This window comes from Ambystoma mexicanum, chromosome 7q (genome assembly GCF_040938575.1).
Source record: "Ambystoma mexicanum isolate Mex_15411 chromosome 7q, UKY_AmexF1_1, whole genome shotgun sequence".
NCBI classification, from domain to species: Eukaryota; Metazoa; Chordata; class Amphibia; order Caudata; family Ambystomatidae; genus Ambystoma; species Ambystoma mexicanum.
Window position 1 is genome coordinate 975400804 of NC_090941.1, and position 21758 is coordinate 975422561.

At 48.1% G+C, this 21758-nt stretch overlaps 1 protein-coding gene across 1 annotated transcript in view; it reads right to left on the bottom strand.

Moving 5' to 3' along the window:
- KLHL35 (kelch like family member 35) overlaps nucleotides 1-21758 on the bottom strand; it is a 240147-nt gene that overhangs the window by 136554 nt on the left and 81835 nt on the right. Inside the window, exon 2 of the mRNA XM_069640064.1 lies at nucleotides 1790-2683. Within this exon, the coding sequence (XP_069496165.1) occupies nucleotides 1790-2682 (893 nt within the window). The 5' untranslated portion in view covers nucleotide 2683. The remainder of the gene's footprint in view (nucleotides 1-1789; nucleotides 2684-21758) is intronic.

Sequence of the window (21758 nt, forward strand, 5' to 3'; positions counted from 1 at the left end):
TCTCTTGAATTTAGGAATGATTAGGAGTTTAGCGGAGGTGGAGCAAAGATGTCGTCCAGAAATATACTAAGTGAAATGGCTCCTAGTTAAGGTAAACCCGTTTTGCAACAAGCTTTATGCGTTAGGCACAAACAGAGGCATCATCTCTTAATCCGGCTACAACACAATTGATTTCCTAGGACTATATGACTTAGTGTCGACTTTCAATCAGTCCTGCTAAAAAGAAAAAGTCAACCCACATGTTTACGGTCAGCCAATAAAACAGCACGCTAGTAATCGTGTCAGCTACGCCCCATCCAATTGACTGCAAATTGCAAGCTGTGCATTTTGACATATCCCAGCATTGTATACCATAGCATAAAAAGCCATAAGACAACATGACAAGACATCTCAAAGCACAATACTTAAAGCCCATGCCTAGACTAATCATACACATCATTTTCTGTTTTCTAACTTTTGCAGTAACACTAACAGCCAAACAAAAACTTCATTTGTCAGGGTGTGACGAGGAGGAGAAAAGGGAGGCAATATCCCACCCAGAAACATGTGTGAATTACATGAATAGATCCCTTCCAGCGCACAGTCTTTGGAATTAAAGATACCATCATCTTTAAGATCATTAGCTAGTATTTTCACCAGATTCCTGATGAGTGTCCAGCATTTCATATCCCAGGTAACAAGGCACAGACAAATTGAACAGACAAAAAATGTAACTCTTATAACAATGGCAGTAAGGGCTTTACAAATATCAAATAAGCTATCATTTACATTATGACACTAAACACATGCCATGCTGGTCCGGTAACAATGGTGCCGGTAAGCCTATCAGCACCATTGTTACAGGGCCGGCAGAGTACGACTCTGCACACGGGGTGGCGGTTATTAACGGTGCTGGTGCTTCCGTGGTCCCCATTCCGGGAATGGGGATTAATATTTACCGGCGCATGACTTCCTGAATGCTGTGGTTGTAATCACCTGGTGTTTCCTGCAAGCCAGGTGCCGGTAAATTTTGCAAGTCTGGCGGCAACCCGCCAGTAGCACTGGCAGGGTTACCGCCGGACTTGTAATGAGGCCCATAGTTTGCCTTATTGCATGACCAGGTTTAAATACAGTAGAGTATGGTCAGCCATATGTTGTCATTTGTCATGTGTCACCACTAGGTTTACCCATATTTCTGACAACCTTTTGCACTCCTATTGTATTCTTTTGAAACATACCTGAGAAACGGGAAGGGGCCAAACAGCACCAGTGAGGATTCCAGCCTACTTTGCATAAAATCAAAGATATAACTACATCTATAGCTATCGATATATATATATATATGAGAGTTATGTAATGTGCTGATCATGCGTGTCATATTTATTTATATATAATGTTAGGCAGTTGCACATATTCACATCTTTTTCTTACAGGAGCTATAACGTAATGAAGCGCGCTGTCCATTAAAATAGTCCAAAACTCTGTTATTTCCTATTTCTGCCACTGCTTTAGCAGGGTGGAAAGGGCTGCATGAAAAAGTATTCAGTTTTAAAATGATCATAGTGAATGCTACAGACTTTCTGCTCCACTCTTCCCTTACAACACACCCCAACACTGCACAAGACCCCTAGGAGAACATAAAATGCAAAAAAGATGGCAAATTTTCACAATTGATAATCTTTTAGCAGGATAGAGAAAGAGTGAAACAAGAGAAGATAGCGAAGAAAGACTCAGTAAGAATGTGAACCTATTTTGGCGACCTTGTGTTATTTTTGCAATTATAATTATAATTTTAATGGTGCAAGATTACCTTCTAGGCCTCGCTCTTACTGAATTTACTTCATTTCCGAGAATAAAGTATTTCCTTGCCTCGTGCAGTAAAGGAAAGCAGTCTGGGCAGTCTTGAATGAGAGCGTCCATCTCTACTTTTTCTAGGAAGTAGGTAGGATCGAGAAGCGGGAGACGCACGTGCTCCAGAACATCTCTCAGAGCCTTCTTCCTGCTGATCGCATCATGTCGGACCCATCTCATGGCTGCTTCATAGACCACTTCCTCCTTCATGACAACCAGCTGTTCATTGGACAGATACTCAACCAACTCAGATTGGGTTAAATCCAGGAATTCCTCATGACAAGACACCTCGGAAAACCCCTCCAGCATAAACTTCTTACTTTTTTCTGACAGCGAAGGGATGGAAAAGGAGTCGGCAAACTTGAAGATGCCTACACAGTTGCACGGGTGGAGCTGTTCTTCAAGGAATGTGACGCAAGCGTCTCGGAGTCTGGGGAGCTGAAGAAGATCGGAGGCCTCCATAACACTTTCCACATTGTCGTCTTGTATTACCAGGTTTCCACCGTACATGTAGTCCAGGAGAAAGCTCATGGCGGGGGCGGTGATCTTCTGAATGTTGATCACATCTTGATGTTCTTCTTTCAAGTTGCCGTTGAACATTGCCCGGAAGTATGCACTGTTGGCTGACAGCGCAGCCCGGTGACAGGGGAACTCTTGCCCACCAACTAAGAGCACCACATCGGTCAGAATACCGCTTCGCCTGTACGTGTTTAGAGTACACAAAATCTCCTCAGCGTGGCAGGAGCCACTGCATAGCTTCAAACGCATCTTCTCCCCCTTCTCATCTTTCGCTGCAATTTCAAGGCTGTTTGTTCGATAATTGTATCGTTCTTCGTCCAATGAGTTCTGCATCCTAGAAAAAATCAGACGGTATTAGGAACAATTTGGAAAATAGAATACACTTTTTCTATTTTGTTTAATTATTTCCATAAGAGGACATTTACTAATGCCATTCACCAAACAGTGGTCCTTATCATTAGTATGTTCATACTGTAAAAAATGGGCAGTAACAAAATTAATGCCACTTGAACTGCAGCGCTATGATACGAATTCGGAGGTTAAGTAGAAGGAAATATCTCCAGCACTTAGCTGGGAGTAGTGCTTCCACTTTACCTTGAAAGACTAGAAGAATTATCGCATGTGAATTACCACCTCCTATAATTCCTCCAGAAACCCCATCCCCACAAAGTCGTGTGGGACTCCATGAATGGGGTCTAACACTGCCTTACTGGCACTCATGATCTGGCAGATTTACCGGTAGACTGAGTTGCAGTAACGGTAATAGAGTTTGGTGGTAATTTCACAGGAATTACTGGCAAAATTATGATGAGGCCCAGTATACTCAATGTGTGTTCCTGGGGATTATTTAGTCACCACCAAACTCCACTCGTACTTCTTCCCAATAGCCATCAATCTGTCATTATTACAATTAGTAATGTACATTAGCAGGTGCTGGTTGGTAGTGCATGTTAGAGCTTGGGCAAGGTAGGGAGTATAGTAAAGTATTGTTCACATAGATAATAAAATAAGAGGTAAGCCCCACGCTTGAGTGTGGACAGTAACAGCCTGCCAGCTCAAGCCTGATGGACACACAAAAGGCCTTGAAAGGTCTCACTACTATTACTGGCCATGTTCGCCTCGGAAACATAGGGCTTATTGCTATAAGCCCCCTCTGGGCTACTTTATTATTTTTGTGCAAAAAAGGCTGTGAAAACAAGATGGCCGACAAAGGCAGTAGTAAATGGTCTAAGTAGCTTTATTATTTCCATGGTGCAGCTAATAGACAGCAGGCATATAAGTAGGAGTGGGGCAGCGAGTTTGTGGGAAACAGTGCAAAGAACATGTACAGGGTGGTTCCTGGGTTAAGTAGGGGCAAAAGCAGGGTCACTGGCATTAAAAATAAATTGTGGGCAACCAGGGAAAGGCACAGGCATCTGAGAGACTGCAGGAGGCTACTAATGGATTCTGATAGCCATCCCAAGCACCCGGTTGGCCAGACGCTGCTAAATAACATATTACATATAGGAATTGAAGACCATGCACAGATATATAGCCTCTCTGAAATAACACCTACAATCAAAAGAGATATGTTTTGGTCCATTATAAATTAGGTAGGTATACCCAACTGTCATTCCACAGGAAGCAGAAGAGCCTTCATATACAGTGGTTCTACATGAATACAAGCAGAGCAACAATGGCACCGCAGCGACGAGAGTCAGTGCAGGGTTAAAATAGAAAATCACTGCACAAAGTATGCAGACAAGGATATAAGGAGAAGTATTCAATAACGTTAATCAATACAGTTGGCATACATTGGTACAAATCTGAGGTAAAGATCTAAACCCCGAAGATTAAAGGAATATGTGCACGGCAAGTAGATATAGAAAAAGAAGGAGTCAGGCACCAGTAATAATTTATGAGTCTGGCGGAAACCCGCCGGTTTGGTTGGGGGGGGGGTGGTTGAGAAAAAGGAGGTTAGTATGAAAATAGCCTTGAACTACGGTGCTCATGATAATACAGAGAGAAAGATGGAAAAGCCAGCGCAAGCGACAAAAATTGATTGAGCATTGGTAGGGGTAACAGCATTTAAGGGAGGAAGGGGTGACCAATTTGTGAATGCAAGCCTTCTGGGTAATCGCATGTACAGAGGACTTGTTTGTGTCAGTGCCACAGTGCGGTTCTTTGGAAAGATATTGCCACACTCCGCTCCAACAGCGGAAAACACACATTGCATTGTTTTCATTAGGTTTGAAGATTTAGATAATCATATGCACACAAGACCCAGGAATTCCAATAGTAATCTAGTTTCCTACCTCCACATTTTTCTGCTTGCATGCGTGATTGCTGTCATAATACCCTACGGTTTGAACATTTTGATTTGTTATCCATTGCTTAACATTGTCTCAATCCAGGGAATACTATTGCAATAGCCTTCTCTTAAATCTACCTTCCTCCTCCCTACGATCCTTCCAGCTAATCCAGAATAGGGCAGCAAGACTTATCCTTGGCCTCAAGCCCAGGGACCGCATCTCTCCTGCCCTAAAAAGTCTTCACTGGCTCCCGTTTGCTGCACAGATTAAATTCAAATCCCTCTGCATCATTCACAAGGCTGTCTGACAACTCAATCTTTAACTTGCTATTACTAAATAGTCTCCCTCTAGACCTCTACATTAACTTTGTTAATCACGACTCAAAACTACAAAGAAAACAAAAAGAAAGTGATAACTTGCAAGTTCTTACGAACGAAAAACAAATCTTGTCTTTGGAACCAACTCCGAGTGTGTGAAGCGTTTTGCTAAACAAAGAGCCGGAGGCAGATCTCTTGCTTCAGCTGGCTCCCTCTTGTGGAACAACCTCCCCGTTCCTCTTTGTCTTGAGCCGGACCACCTTAAATTCTGGAAGCTCCTCAAGACTTTCCTTTTCATTTCCTCCTTCCCTTCTTCCCTCCTCTGCTAACCTCACAGTCGCTGTAATTGTTGATCAGGGCCCTTATGTGTCTTCGGGGCCCTGGCCTCCCACATCCAATCGCCTCAGATACTGCTTACACACAGCACCTGCCTCGCCACCCACTGGCCTTCGCCATTGTAGTCCTGCACTTAGCCACTTATTGCAGCACTTACTATACTTGGCACTTACATCTGCTGCTCACCCACAAGCACGGACACTCCAGCACTTACCCCCCACTCCCTCTTCTTTCTCTGCACTTGCACGTTCTGAATACTCACAAGGCATAGTAGGTTCGTAATTATCCACCAGTGTATATATTGTTCTTCCATCCAATGTTCCCTCCCTGTTGCCATGTGGGCGCTTTGAAACACAATTTACTTGTTGTATAAGCACCTAACAAATGCACAATACATTAATAAATAAATAAAATGTTAGGTTTGCAGCTCCTGCTGACTATTCCTTCTAAAAATGCAATTGGTACTGCAGTGATTTCTGGAGTGCCTCAGGCAATATAGAAAACAGATACAGAATGCCCTTTTTCCCCCGAATCCCCTCACAGCGTATTGCCTTGGTAGACTCAAAGAGACACATTCCCACAAAAGGGCAGGTAGATTTAGGTGGTTTAAGAGGTATGCCAGTTTCATTCCGTTATCAGTGTTGTAGCAATTGACACAAGCTTCTCTCATGTCTTCTTGACAGGATCAATCCCTGAACAACAAAGATCACCTCTCACTTTCCATGTGGTTTTAGTGACTCCAAAGTGAGCCTCGCGATCCAGCGTTAAAATTCTCCTTCTCACACGGGTGGCGCTGTTGAGCAGCGCAAGATGGCTGCTTAGTTTCGGAGCTCCGTGTGGCGTCTGCCGTAATCCGCCCTCAACTGCGGTTCTTTTTATCTCTACAGCCTAAAGCTCTGTGGAGCCTTTGCTGTATCGATCCTGCCTGCTCTCCTGCGGTCCCGGCCCGAAACGGTGTCGGGAAACCTGTGAACAGGACTTCGTACCAGCTGGCTGTTGGCCTGTCAGGGGCTCCGCGCGTGGCTGGCTCCCGCCTCCTTTTCCCTACCTGCTTCCCGCTGCGGTGTGCGGCAACTGCGGGGTGCGGTGCCCGTGTGCCTGTCCCACTTCTGGGTGCACCCGCTGCCCGACCTGTGGCTGATCATCTGAGGCGGAGCCCTGCCGACGGCTGGGGCAGCCCTCCTTCGGGGGCGCTGTCGCGTGTGCAGCCTCCACGGGGGGTCTGCGCTGGAGCATGCCCCCGGCTCTTCTCTCTGCTATCCGCATCGGAGCGCCCACCTCGCCGCGGCATAGGCGGCTGTGCTGGACCCTGGCTGCCCCTAGGAGTCGGCGACCCGCAGCCTGGACTGCTGCGCCCAGGTGAGGGGCTGGGGGAGAGGGGCCCGTGCTGTGGTGTTGGCAGTGCTCTGGGGCTTGCTCTTATCTCCTCGGCTTGCTGCTCCTGGAGTCCCAACCCTGCCGCTCCACCTGGGAGAGGGACTCCATGCCCTGAGTGCCGACCCCTGTGGAGCCCATCAGGGAGTCTGGACACCGTATACCCGCCGCCTATCACCACTGGGACTCTAAACTGCACTCGGACCCCCCCTTTTTTGCTGAAGTGGACTGGGGTTGCGGGACCTTTGGACTGGCCCACTGGCGGGTGGCTTCCTTGGGTAGTGGGCGTGGTGCCCTTCCCCCCCATCCCATCTTCTACTCCAACTCACCATCGGAGAAAGCAGACATCAATGGGCCACATCCTAAACCCTACATGGGGTCAGATTGCTGCGCAATAGCTGTGGCAGACCCATCAACTCATTTCCCCCACCCGACAAAGTACAGCTGCTTCTACTTGGACTCTGGGCTCATCGGCCGACCACAGCAATCCGTGGTTGTATCTCCCTGAACGCTGTCACTGCCTGGCCCCCTGCGCCAGATCCACCCCGGCCTCACCAACTCAGCGCTCCTGCCCAACAGGAGACAACTGCCTCTGCCTAGACACCGGGTTTTTATCCATCTGAGGCCCTCGCTCCTGAGCCGCCGCTGCTACCTATCTCCCTGGCCTACACCACGCTATTGATTAGTGACTGACTCATTACTTGGAACCCTCACTGCCTGCCCACCCTCACTGACTCTACGCAAAGGCAACTTCCACATTCAATCCTACTCCAGCTATGTCGAACAGATCCAGAGGTGTTGCCAAGGGGGAGCTATGGATAAGTTTGCCAAGGCTGTCCCGAGGGCCGAGGTGGACCAAATGCCATCCTTACAGCAGGAACATGAGACTGATCCCCATCCTGGCACGCTGATGCCTGACCTCACCACATGAATGGAATCAATGGCAAAAAATGTTTCCGCCTTCCATGAGAAATTGGACGACATTAACGCCAACGTTGCTTCGCTCAGAACACGGATGGACCAGACGGGAGCCAGGATTACAGAAGCTGAGAACAGAATCTCCACAAATGACGAAATACACACGCTTCAAGATACGGTCGCATCTCTATCACGTGATATGAAAAATGTGAAGGCAAAATGTGAGGATTTGGAGTTGCGCTCCCGCAGGAATAACCTGCGCATTATTGGTGTTCCCGAGAACGCCCTCAAAGGGCGCATGGAAGACGCTGTCGAAGGCCTACTCAGAGACCTCCTGGGAAATCCGGCCCTCTCACCGTACTTCACGGTTGAACGTGCTCACCGCGCTCTGTCACCGCGCTCCAAGCCGGGCAACATTCCGAGGCCCATCATTGCCAGAATACTTAACTACCGTGACAGGGACCTCATCCTTCGCCTGCACGCGAGAAGGGTGACTTACGCCTGGAGGCCCACACCATTAGGATTTTCCCGGATTTCTCTGTAGGAGTGCAGCAAGAGAGGCGTCAAATCATTGGCGTCAAGAAATTGCTCAGGGAGTGCAACGTCCCCTATGCCATCCTGTTCCCGGCACGACTCAAGATCACGCACAACGGCAAATTGTACATCTTCACTGTTCCTGACGAGGCAGTGAGGTTTATTGAGTCGCAAATTCCACTCCATGAGCCGGAGGGGGACCGAGCCGACAATGGATAGTCACATATTACTGCACTCGATAATGCCCAACCTGTCAAACGATCCATGACACTCAATGTGCTGATGGTAATGTCGCTCTGTTGATTCAGCAAACATGGCTCCTTGCCACAAGCGCTCTGGCTACCTCCTGCTCCTGAACTAGCGACTCTTACTATCCTTCCTCTCCAACGCCTGGAGCCGACCGTGCCCCCCCCCGATCACTCCTCCATCCTCATCCTACTTTGACTACCGCGCAGGCCTTGGGACCAGTCACCGGATCCGTTTACCGCAGAAACCTGTGCTGGACAGCTTCTGCTGTCCTACTATATGTTTAAGATGCCGACCACACGGCAACAGCGCACCTCACTGCAGTTGCAATGTTCTTTTTTAGTTGGTTGCTGCTGCTGTTGGGCCCCTGTTGGGCCACGAAAGAGGCGTATCCACGTTGGGTACCGCCCGCCGACCTCTGCTTCTGCAGGAGCATTGGCTCATTCAGCGGCGCCTGGGTGTGGGGTGGGGGAATCTGCACTGCAAGTTGGGGGTGGGCAGTGAGGGCGGGGGGGTACAGTTGTGGGATGGTTTAATGGAAAAGGCATGAGAACCGGGGACATGGTCACAACTCAGTGCGGCTCCACTGTTGCTGCGGACATGGTTCTGAATGGCATCGAATATCGTTGTAGGGATGTTACTTAACATGGCAAATGTCGCTTAACTTTATGACATGGAATGTCCGGGGGTTGAGTAACTTCACAAAGGCCCGTGGGCTAACTTCCTATGCCCAGAGACACGGAGTTAAGGTACTTCTCCTCCAAGAGACGCACGCCCTGGGGCGCCTGGCAACGCTCCTGGCTCCAGCCTGGGGCACAAATAGATATTACACGAAATATTCAACTCAATCCAGGGGAGTGCTCACCCTAGTCCACAAGTCAGTCCAGTTCTCATTGCGCACCAGCCACATCGACCCAGAGGGCAGATATGTAATCCTCCATTGCCTACTACTTAATGTGGAATGCCTCCTCGTGAACACATACGCCCCAAATTTTGATGCCCCAGATTTCTTTGACAAAGTCACCTCCATACTCACGAAGTATATCTACGTCCCTATTATATGGGGGGGACATGAATCTCATTTTGGACGGCGACCTTGATAGGTCGGGTACCGCCCGCAGAGCCACGTCTCGTGCGGCCAGCAGATTACAGGCACATGCTGCCACAGTAGGCCTTGAAGATGTCTGGAGAATTCTACACCTGCACGCAAGAGAGTACACCTTTTACTCGTCTGTACATGATAGCCTGTCAAGAATAGATCTAATTTTCCTATCAGGCGAAATGGTGGGAAGGGCCATGGACACACAGATATTGCCATGTACACTTTCAGATCACTCCCCGGTAACACTACAACTCCAGCTGGGACGAGTCCAATCTCCCCACTCCGCCTGGCGCTTCAAGTCGGAGGCGCTGAAAGATATAGTCTTCATTGCTGAAATCCTGGCAGACATCAACACTTACTTTGATTGCAACAAAAGGCATGACACGTCCGATGGGGTCCGGTGAGAGGCGTTTAAGGTTTACATAAGAGGGATGTGCATCTCCAGGGTGGCCGGGGTCCTCAAGGACATTAAGAACAGCTTGCAGCGATCTGAGGCAAGCCATAAAAAACTCGAGGATGACTATGCCACTGCCCCGTCCCCGACTATACTGGCACAGATAAGATCCGAGCTGGAGACATTTGAGACTCACGCCCAAAGGGAGATCCAATATTATGCCCACCCCGTGGCGGCGCGGAAATACGGCGAGGGTGACACACCGGGGAGAATGCTGTCCAAACTAGTGCGGGCAGAGGGGGGTAGAACTCGCATAGACTGCTTCGTTGATGCAAACGGTGTCCGGCATTGGTCCGACCAGCACATTCTCGAGACATTCACTACATTCTACACGGACTTGTATGCTTCCCAGCAAGAACACAGCTTACAGGACACTGACCTCCTCCTGGACCAAATTCCCATGACCCTCCTCTCCCGTGCCATCAGGGATCAATTGGACACCCCATTTACTCTTGACGAGATCACTGAGGCCATCTCGAATCTTCCAAAGGGTAAGGCGCCCGGCCCAGATGGGCTCACCTCCGAATTCTACCGAGAACACGTCGCCATCCTCACACCCAGACTACTAGAGGTTTGGGACCAGTCACTCAACCTGTCCGTCCTCCCGCTCTCCCTGCGAGAGGCCATCATAACCATACTCCCCAAGCCGGGCAAGCCTCCGGATGAATGCGGGTCCTACAGACCCCTATCCCTGATTAACTCTGACACTAAAATATTTGCCAAGATCATCGCAAATAGGTTTCTTCCCATAATGTCCCACTTAGTCCATCCAGACGAGAGCGGATTCGTCCCTGGATGCTCAACGGCCCTCAACATTCGTAGGTTATTCAACGTCATGGCCAGAATCGATCCCAATGCCAGTGCCGTAGCGGTTACCCTCGATGCCCAAAAGGCATTCGACATGGTATCATGGCAATACATGTGGGCCGTACTACAAAAAATGGGGATCGGTCCCCGTATGTTGTCATATATTAAATTACTGTATACAAATCCAATGGCCAAAGTCCTTATCAACTCCCAGGTCTCGTCCTCCTTCCTGCTCCACAGGGGAACTCGCCAGGGCTGCCCGTTCTCCCCAATACTGTTTGCGCTCGTCATCGAACCCATGGCTGACAACGTGAGAGACAGGCATACCCGTAAGGGCATCCGCTTGCGCGACACTCCGGAGATAATTTCATTATATGCTGATGACGTACTTCTCTATGTCAGAGACCCCGTGGCCCATCTCGACTCAATCATTCGCGATATCACCAAAATCGGCACATTCTCTGGCTTTACCATAAACTATACCAAATCTGAAATATTCCCACCTCCCAACCAGCATGTGAATTCCCTCTTCGCTGATCCCCTGATGGAATTCGATATCTTGGGGATCAGGTATCCCTCTCTAAACCCTTGCTATTGGCTGACAATTATATGGCGGCGATGCAGCTGGTCGAGGCCCGCATATCGAAATGGCGTAATCTCCCACTCTCTTTATCGGGCAGGCTGTCTCTGATTAAAATGATCATTGTCCCTAAGCTGCTTTACGTCTTCGTAAATGTCCCGATCTGGCCTGGGAAACGGTACTTTAAGGACCTACATGCTACATGTGCCCAATTCCTCTGGCACTCAGGTGCGGTTCGTAAAAAGTGGCAACATATGGTTCTTCCATACGAGACAGGGGGCTTCATGGCCCCTGACCTCGCTCGATACTGGATAGGCGCCCAGGCTCAACATGCCACGCACTGGTATACTCACACTGACCCTCCCCTGCATGTTAAGCTCGAGAAACTGGCTACCGAAAGAGTCAACACCTTATCTCTTGTTCTTCACCAGGCATTATGCGCCGACACCCCGGCAGATCCTGTGGCAGCAACAACCATGGCATGGAAACGGCTCTTGCAGCCTCGCCCAGGCCACCATCCATATTACAAATGGCTGCCTATATGGCAGTTCCCATGCCTTAGCCCCACTCATGACAAACTCCTTATGCAACACTGGCACAACATGGGCTACTGGGCGCTGACCGATCTGTACCCTGACGGGAAATTTATCACCCCACAGACATGGCGGCCCGAGCACTCTGGTACGGCTCTAGAACTACTGCAATACTACAGACTCAGGGCGGCATTCCGCCTCATGTGACCCACCTACCCCGATGAACCCCCAGATTCACCCGAAATCCACTTCATAACTAACTCAACTGGGGTTAGGGGCATAACATCCTCTCTATATAGGCTGCAGATGGAAAAGCTGGGGGAGGCACCACGGGCGCCGCGTGACGTATGGGGGGACGAATTTGGCATGACCCTTACTGATGCAATGTGGAGTAAGATGTACACACACGCGCGCAAGGTCTCCCTGAACGCCAGACTTAGGTGCATGCAATAAAAGCTTTTGAACCGTTTGTACTACACACCACACAGGGTCGGGAGGTTCCCACGCAGCCCTGCTCATACCTGCCCTAGATGCAGATCCACTGAGGCAGATCACATTCATATGTTCTGGTCTTGTGAGGCACTGGCCCCGTTCTGGGAATGCATCATGGAAGCCCTGGCTGATATAACCTCTACCCATATCTCACTCGACCCACTGGCCACCCTGTTCGGACTGTGGGAGGGCCCCGAGCTGAGGAAGGTGTCCAAATTCTTAAATGTTGCAACTATGGTGGCCAAAAAATGCATACTGCAATGCTGGAAGCAAGGTCTCCCCCTTCATTCGAAATGTGGCTCAAGGCTCTCACCTGGACTCAAACGTGCGAAGAGGACTATATCAACTCCATCCCCGTAGCCTCCCGCCCCAGGAGTATATGGTCCGATTCCTGCAGCTACCTGAACAGTAAAGACGACTTAGAATTTTGCTCTCCCCCCCACCAGAAGTATAAACATTGCTATTTCTGAAACAACCTGAAATGTGAGGCCTAGGGCCTAACCCGCCCTGCTAACCCTGCTGTATGCAATGCCATTCACGTACCTGCAATGTTATGTTGTATGCACTGTGCTGTTTACCTGTTCTTGTTTCATGCCAATAAGTAAATTAAGGTTTAAAAAAAAAAATCTCCTTCTCACGCCATCCATTTCTGCACACCTGCCTTCAAATGATAATTGACCTTTGAGTCTTTGACCCTATGATTTCCTTGCTTTTCAAGGGACTCCCTTCAATATGATTGCACATTTCCCATCACTCTCATCAATCCTCCGACTAATAAAAATGATCACGACTAATAAAAATGATCACATCGTTGGTGAATTGGCAGGCCTCTTCACACACATCAACATTTGAGCGATCTTAATTTTCTTATGTATTCATTCAAAGTCACGACTTTCTAAACAGTTTACTCATTGAACTAGTCTTTTAGGCCCTCTTTCATAGAGTATACATTTCCTTTAAGTGTTTATGATGAGACCTGACTATGAATTCTGCACCAAATCAGAAGGTTTTGAACTTCTATTTCAACCATATGGAGCTAAGTGTCTCCTTCTCAATAAGCAAGTACCTCAGTTCTGCCACTTCTGCATGGAACTGTGGTGATGTCACCATCCTTACATCAGGAAGAAGGCCTTGGTGACCCTATGGGCCAGGAAAGGCTGCTAGCTTCTTGATGTCTACCCAGAGGCATCATCAGGAAGAGAAGCAGGGGACATCTTCTTCCTGAGGCCCACAGATGTAACACATGGTGAGGCTTAAGTCCATATGCAAATGCCCTGGGTCTTAAAAAGGCTTGCAGTTCATTTGGCAGCGGAAAGGGGCAATATGTCAGCATAGCGGTATGGGAAAGGGGAAGCTTGGCCCCACATTGCAAGTCTTCATCAGAACCACGTTGAAGTCAGCTGCCGGCAAAAGAAGTCCATCTGACTCGAAGATGGTGGCCTGCTTTTATACCCTCGGTTTGTAGACTCACAGGTCGCTCATGTTTCAACTATGCCCACATGAAAAGCCAGTAGTTCTATTGAAACCGAGTCAATCAGAGGGCCTGATCCCTATTCCCATTCAGGTGCCCGCATGTTTCCCCATTACAGTCACAATCACGACCCAAGGTGTGCTACAAATGTTGCAGAGGATCAGTGGCAAGAAACGTCCACGAGGAGAAGAAAGGAGAGGAGAGGAGAGGAGAAGAAACACCTGTTAGAAGGAGGAAGGAGGGATGAGGCAGGAACATAGTGGAGTAGGGAGGAAATAAGATAGCCAGCAGCGTAGAGGAGTGGTGATGAAGAAAGTGACCCAGCATAGTGGAGGAATGCTGAGGAGGAGAGAACCATAGGAGTAAAAGGAGGGAAGGTGGATGAAGCCCAGAAAAGGAGTACAAAGAGAAGGAGAGAGAGACAGATCAGAGTGGAGAAAGAAAAACATACAGACCTTCAAGAAAGACAGAGGGACTCATTACGAGTTTGCCGATCTGGATACAACGGTACCGGTAAAGTTACTGGTACCGTTGTATCAGGACCGCCAAACTCTGATTGTGCTCGCGGGTGCTTTTCATTCTGCCATGTCTGAAAGGCACCCGTAAGCACAGCAAGCCTGTAGCACCGGCACGGCAATGAACTGTGCCAGTGCTACAGGCATCCACATTTCCATTGAGTCCTATGGGGCATCCAGACTGCCTTACCGCCCGCCTGCTGAAGGAGGTGTCAGTGCTTCACTTTCTTGCCATTGACACATTCCAACACTCAGTCGGCGAGCTGCATGGCATCTCGCAGCCAGCATTTTCAACTGTGCTGGAGCAGGTCCTGCATGCCCTCCTGTGCTATGTGCCCCAGCACATCGCCCTACCAACCACATAGGCACAGGACAATGCCACCAAGGTCCGCTTCCATGCACTTGCAGGCATGCCGAATGTAATGGGAACAGTGGCATGCACACATACTGAGCTTGTGGCTGCCCACACCACAGAGGAGGTGTACAGAAACCTAAAGCTGTACCACTCATTGAATGTCCAGGTAATCTGTGATGCAGACTTGACAATCACACACTGCTGTGTCCACTTCCGGAGATCAACCCATGACTCCATGGTCCTTCGTAATAGCACCCTTCCTGCATACATGGCCCGTTATGGGGACAGCGGACCTGGCTATTGGGTGAGTGGAAGCATCAACACACACACCTCCAGGGCGGTGGGCATTCACTGGCACCAGTGCATCGCTCACAGCCACCATGGCAATACAGGAACACAATCAGCATGCAAGAGTGGGTGGCCATGACGGCATCTACCACATGTGCCAACGGATAAACACCATCACAATCTGGGCACGGATGGACAGGTGCATGCAATGAACTACAGGTACCAGAATGCATCCCTGTCATGTCACAATACCCAGCACATCCCAAGTCAGCTCCACCATCCACCACCACCACCCCATCCTCGGAAGTTAGACCCTACACATGGCCTGACCAGCATTGCCTATCACAGGGTGCATGAAGCTGAATGAGGGACCGCATGTGCACAGACCCAGATGCATGTGTCACTCACTCACATCCCCTAATGTATGCATTGCCCAATCACTTGATTCTAATGACCCTCCCTGTATCCCCTTCCATGCAGGTGATTCCGGTTGTCCTTTACTACCATGGCTGATGACCCCTGTGAGAGATCCCCGGACTCACGAGGAAATAGCATACAATTGGCCTCAGATCCGAACATGGGCGACAATTGAAAGACCTTTTGACTGTTGAAGGCACGTTTTTGGTGGCTTCATCACTCCAATGGGGCACTAATATACAGGCCAGTGAAGGTGGGGAAGATAGTCCAAGGCCAGTGCTATGTTGCACAATATGTGCATCAGGTGGAACATACCCCTAGCCCCAGACATGGACATGTTTCAGTGGACACTTATGATGATGGTGATGGGGATGCAGCTGTAGACATGCATCAACATGAACACAGGGATATCAGGGATGTGCATGCAGTCCGCCAGGAACTCATTGAGAACTACTTTCGATCACCCATCAACTGTACACAACCCATGGCACACACTGCATGTGATGCAGCGCAATAATAAAGCACACAACTTCACAAATTGAATTTTCAGACGTACATTTCTTTGCACAAACATGTTTATTTTAGAAACAACAAACATAACCAAATGTGTGTCCCACCAACCCCACCCAACTAACCCTCCTCACCACCTCCTCCCCAACTAACCCACCCACCACCTCCTCCCCAACTAACCCTCCCCATCACTGCCTCCCCAATTACTCTCTCCACCACCCCTTCCCCAACTAGCCCTCACCACCACCCCCTCCCAAACTAGCCCTCCACACCAACCCCTCCCAAAGTGACCCTCCCCACCATCCCTTCCCCCCAACTGACCATCCCAAACACGCCCTTCCCAAAACACACCCAGGTTTCAGTATTGTCAGTGTAAGTCTGGTACTGGGTCACTTCTCAGGGCTTTTTTCACCGGGCCTGGCCTTCTTCGGTGACCCTGACAGGCACCGGGATTGGCACCTTATGCTGCCATGTTGTGAGCTGGCAGACGTGGTGATGGTTGAGGGGGGGTTGGAACCTGCCGCATCCCTGCACTCTGGGGCCACCAGCAGGGAAGGTGTGAGGGACTTAGCCAGTGACGAGATTCCCTCGTTCCCCTCCTAGACCATCTATGCAAGCAGGACCATTGCACACGAGGAGCGGCCCAGGGCACATGCACAGCATAGGCCAGTGGCCTGCACACTCTCCTGCATCATCCGGGGCTCCTCCAGCTAAGGCTGCACAATCCAGCCATCTCCTCATGGCATGCATGAGTGCATCCATATCTCGGAGGCTGGGATCGGTGGTGAGGTGGGCTGTGGAGATCGGAGGGGCTGACTGATGGACGGTGGTAGGGGGTGTGTTCTGGAGACCCCTCGGTGGTATCCCTGCCCTCCTGCCCGGAATCGTCGTCCATTGATGTGGTGACATACATGGGAGGCTGGCGGAGTCGGGGGTGGTCATATTCATGTCCCACACTGCTGTGTGCCAGGGGTAGCCAGCTGTGCCTCCGTGGGAGGAGCTGGTGTTGCTGCAGGGGCAGCTGACTGTGCCTCCATGGGCAGAGCTGATGTGCCCTTGTTAATGGTTGTGCAGGGCGTGACTCTCCTACTCTGTGTGTGTGGCCGTGAGGTGCTTGGTCCACCTTGATCGCTGTCAGACGAGGGTACCTGTGGGCATGAGATGGGCATGCCATTTTTCACCTCTGTGACATCCTACGACCTTGTAAAATGCAGTTCATACATCATGTGACATGATGCCTGTGCAGAGTTTTTCAGTTCATTCATTCAACATTTGTATGGCGACTATACAAGATTGTTACCAGGCACCACAAGACGAAAGCGGAAGAAATAGGGGGAAAGAATCCATTAGCAACGGTCGTACTGGGCCTTGTGACATTCTTACTTTGCGAGTGCAGAGAACTAAGAAGTGCAGGGGAGGGAGGACTAAGGGGGCAGGGAAAAAAGGGGGATGGGAGTACAGTGCAAAGGATGGGGTGGACTATAATCGGACTAGTCCAGGGAAGGGTGCCGGAGGGCAAGTGAGTGTAAGGTATGGTGGGGGAGACTGGTCAAGGATGGGCTGGCGGCAGCAATAATCATGAGGGACCAGGCCCCAGACCGCCTTGAGGATGATGGGAAGGGTCTGGATTTTGATCATTGCGGTCACCGGGACCCAGCAGAGAGATATTAGGGCCTGTGAGATGTGGTGCCAGGGCTTGTGGCTTAGGATGAGTCTTGCAACCCCATTCTGGGTTGGTTTGAGAGGGAAAATGGAGGAAAGGCATCCATTGAGGAAGAGGGTGTTGAAGTAGCCAAGCCTAGCTAGAACCAGATCTCTGCATGCAATGGGCTTTTGGGAGAATGTGAGGAAAGGGAGAGTGCCTCTGAGGAGGTGGAGATTTAAGCTGGACTTCTTGGCAAGGTACATGATGTGCAGAGAGGATGAGAGGGAGGAGTCAAAGATGACTCCAAGGTTTTTGGCCTCACAATCGGGTGAAGGGAGGGGGCCCATGGAAGGTGGCTAGTGAGTGGATGGGAAACAGGGCACAGATGGCTTACTGGCATTAAAGGGGAAGATCGCTCAGAAATGATATTGTCCCAATCGATCGAGCATATTTTCTTAAGCATACTATAAATCAATCTTAAACAAATGTCCTATGCCTCTTGCTTTAATTTTCCTCACATTTACACATGCGAAAACAACGGGTCGGGGCCGCCATCTTGTGTTAATCTTATCCTTTGATACATCACCCTAAATTCAAGTGCCCTCGCTGCACTAAATCATATCACACGCCCCTCAAACTGACATCACTGGACACTTACGCCTATTTTGACAATGCCAATGCAAGTCTTGTGTCAACGTCCTCTGTGCGCAAGATTGTGACGTGTCTCCATGGAAATGCCAAGATGCCTATTTCCTCCAAGTATAAACAAACACTTCTCAATCAAACAACAGTGAAGTTTATTTTTCCTTCGTGTCAGTGTATTTCTTTCGATCCTCTGTGACTTGTTTCTGCTCTATTCAGCTATCTTTCCAGTGTGATGCCCAGTGAACAGTATAGTATTTGAACTGATTAAATGCAGTTGTTGCTTTTATTGAAACATTTCTTAGATATAAAAGTCTTTACCAAGCAATTTTAAGATTTTACTTTTACAAGGCTTAATTTTTACATGTGTTCATGCGAAATGTTATAGTTTTTGCCTATTGTTCATGTGTTTACACTATGGATTTTTTAACATGGCAGTGTGTTCTCTTCTCCTTTTTTAATTGTAGTAACTGTACACAAAAAAAACACATTCTTATTTTTCTAACTGTTGATTTTGTACTTCTTTAATATTCAGGAACTATGGCAACAATACAGCCCTCCCAGTACGAGCCCAAATATTCTGAGGAAGAATTAATTGAAAGAGAAAGAATCGGAAACAATGGGAAAACGGATGAGAGCTCTGATGATCAATTACCCGAGCCCGAACCCAGTCGCATGGAAGACGTTTCCACCTGGTGTACCTGCGATTGGTGCAAGGTTATGCCAACTGAGGTGGAGAACTGCTGCTGCCGAGAACATTCTGGATGCTTGGCCTACATAGCAGAAGAAGAGACACCAACGCTATTCATTACCGAGCTGCATGACTTCAGGGTAGCCTACCTCACAAGATCAGTGTTGCGCATTATGATGATCCTTATGCACGAAATTCGAGCAACAGTTTGCTCTTGAAATCCAAATAATGAGTAAGTCCACTTTGGATCTGCTACATCATTCTAAAGTCCATCGATAAATGGCGAATGTTTTTCTCGCACTAGTGTAAAGGCAGAGTATTCATCACTAGATTTAACGTCCAAACAAGTATGTTTCATTCACTTCACTTACAAGGGTAACAATGCCATCGAATATATGTGGGCGTTTCAGAATACAGATACAGAGTCATCTAGTTCACTCATGTGAAATATTTCTATTTCCTTATCTTAGGTGGTACAGGCTTGTGGCCTATCGTGCGTTTACATGGTGGATTCACGTGAAATTCCCCTGTATAGACAGACAGTACAAGGGATTTTTACACACAGTACCGCAACTGCATCAATAAAATGTGTAGTTTGTTTGTGCCATCAGCATTACCAAAGTAAATAAAAAAAAGTCAATATGAATAGTTGCTTCCATTTTTTAGTCAGTCAACAACACTTCCAACCTTCTATGAGGTTCACTAAAGAAGTTTGGTGGCCTTTTGCCCTTGCCTCATCACTGATGTATTGCACAATAAAATCCACAGCCTATTATTGCCAACACAAAACCAATCTCTCAGTCATCTTTTTGGGAAAAACCCACCAGTGTGGGCTTTTGGGTGTCTTTAGCAGCAGTTGCCATCTCGGATCCAGAGCTTATATTCCTTGAACATTGTTCCGTGTCTTTTGCCCTCGTCTCACACCCATCTATCCCCCTCCTGTATCAATGGCAGTTCGCACCTATGACTGTGCACTCAGGAGGGGAGTGGGTGCCTGGGAAGGCTCAAGGTGCCAAACACCATGTCCACCTCAAAGAAATCTTCTGCACTGCGACCATTGTCCACATGGCCTCCCCAGACCCGGTGTCTCCAGCCTCCCCTTTGAAGACCCAGTGCCTGAAATCATCCTATGTATGTATCCCTTGAACATTGTTCCGGGTCGTTTGCACTTGCCTCACGCCCAACCATCCCCCTCCAGTATCAATCGCAGTTCGCACCTATGTCCGTGCTCTCCCAAGGGGGCTGGGTGGAGGGGGAGGCTCAAGGTGCCAAACACCATGTACACCTCAAAGGCATCTTCCGTACTGTGAACATTATCGATATGGCCTCCCCAGACCGGTTTCTCCAGAATCCCCTTTGGAGACCCCTTCCCACAATCATCATATTTATGTATCGCTTGAACATTGTTCCGGGCCTTTTACCCTCGCCTCATGCCCATCCATCCCCCACCAGTATCAATGGCAGCTTGCACCTATGACCGTGCGCTCCTGAGGGGGCTGTGTGGAAGGGTGTGAGGATGTAAAACAAAGGCATTGAGGGTTGGTGAGTGTCAATGAACACGTCACACATTCACATGCACACCCACTTTTCTAAGCCTTTATAAATACCTTGATAGTTACCTAGAGAACATCTCTGCAATCAACAAGGTATTTCGTCAACAATCTACTTGTTACCTGGCTTTCTGAATCGGCTCATCTGTTCATCCAAGTAAGGGTTGATCAACTATTTTGTCCGGTGCTTTCTTCGATCACTGCTCGGAAGGTTTCTATTGCTTTATACCCAATGTACACTGTATTCTTATTTTAATTTATTTTAAAGATTTCAACCTTCACTGAGAGTGTTACGTATTTTATCTCTGGAATTATCACATTGCATTCCAGTGCATTGAATCAGAATGTAATGTTTCGTAGTCTTTGTTTTAAATGCATGTTTTCTTTTGGTGGCTCAAAGTGTATTGAATAGAGTAGTAATACGTGACGATTTGCATTATAGCTATGAGTTCTGACTAATTTCATCGCCTTGATAATTAGACAGGGTTACAAAGGTTTTTTTTTAAATGTAAAACTACATTTACAAACAAAGCTATATGATTGTTACTTTGCTCACAGTGTTACTTTATTAATTTGAATACTTATTTATATTTTTAACAGATCCTCCAGACATTTCGAGAATGCCTTCATGTATCGTTTTTGGTTGCCCTACTGTGAGCTGTGTCAAAACTCCTGGCACAGTCCTTCATGTATTCCCAAAGGATTTAGATTTAATAAGAAGATGGCTTTTAAATCGCACATTTCCATTGTCTGAGATAGAAAGCAGAGCTTTGATAATTAGACAGGGTTACAAAGGTTTTTTTTTAACTGTAAAACTAGATTTACAAACAAAGCTATATGATTGTTACTTTGCTCACAGTGTTACTTTATTAATTTGAATACTTATTTATATTTTTAACAGATCCTCCAGACATTTCGAGAATGCCTTCATGTATCGTTTTTGGTTGCCCTACTGTGAGCTGTGTCAAAACTCCTGGCACAGTCCTTCATGTATTGCCAAAGGATTTAGATTTAATAAGAAGATGGCTTTTAAATTGCACATTTCCATTGTCTGAGATAGAAAGCAGAGCTAAGGATGTCTTGGAAGATGTGAGGGGGCAATCGATTCCGACTCTGCAGCATGCACTTCGCAGACGGTGTCCGGTCAAAGGGTCGAATGCATTGTTTCGAAATACAATAGTTTCGAAACAAAAGGACCGAAAAAAAAGTCTAATGCCTTTTTTTTAAATGTATTTTTTTGTTTGTTTTCGTATAGGAAAAAAATGGGTTTTACACTACAAACAGGGGTCTGTTCGGGTACCCCCCCCAAAAAAAAAGCACATTCGACTTTTTTTTCCGTCC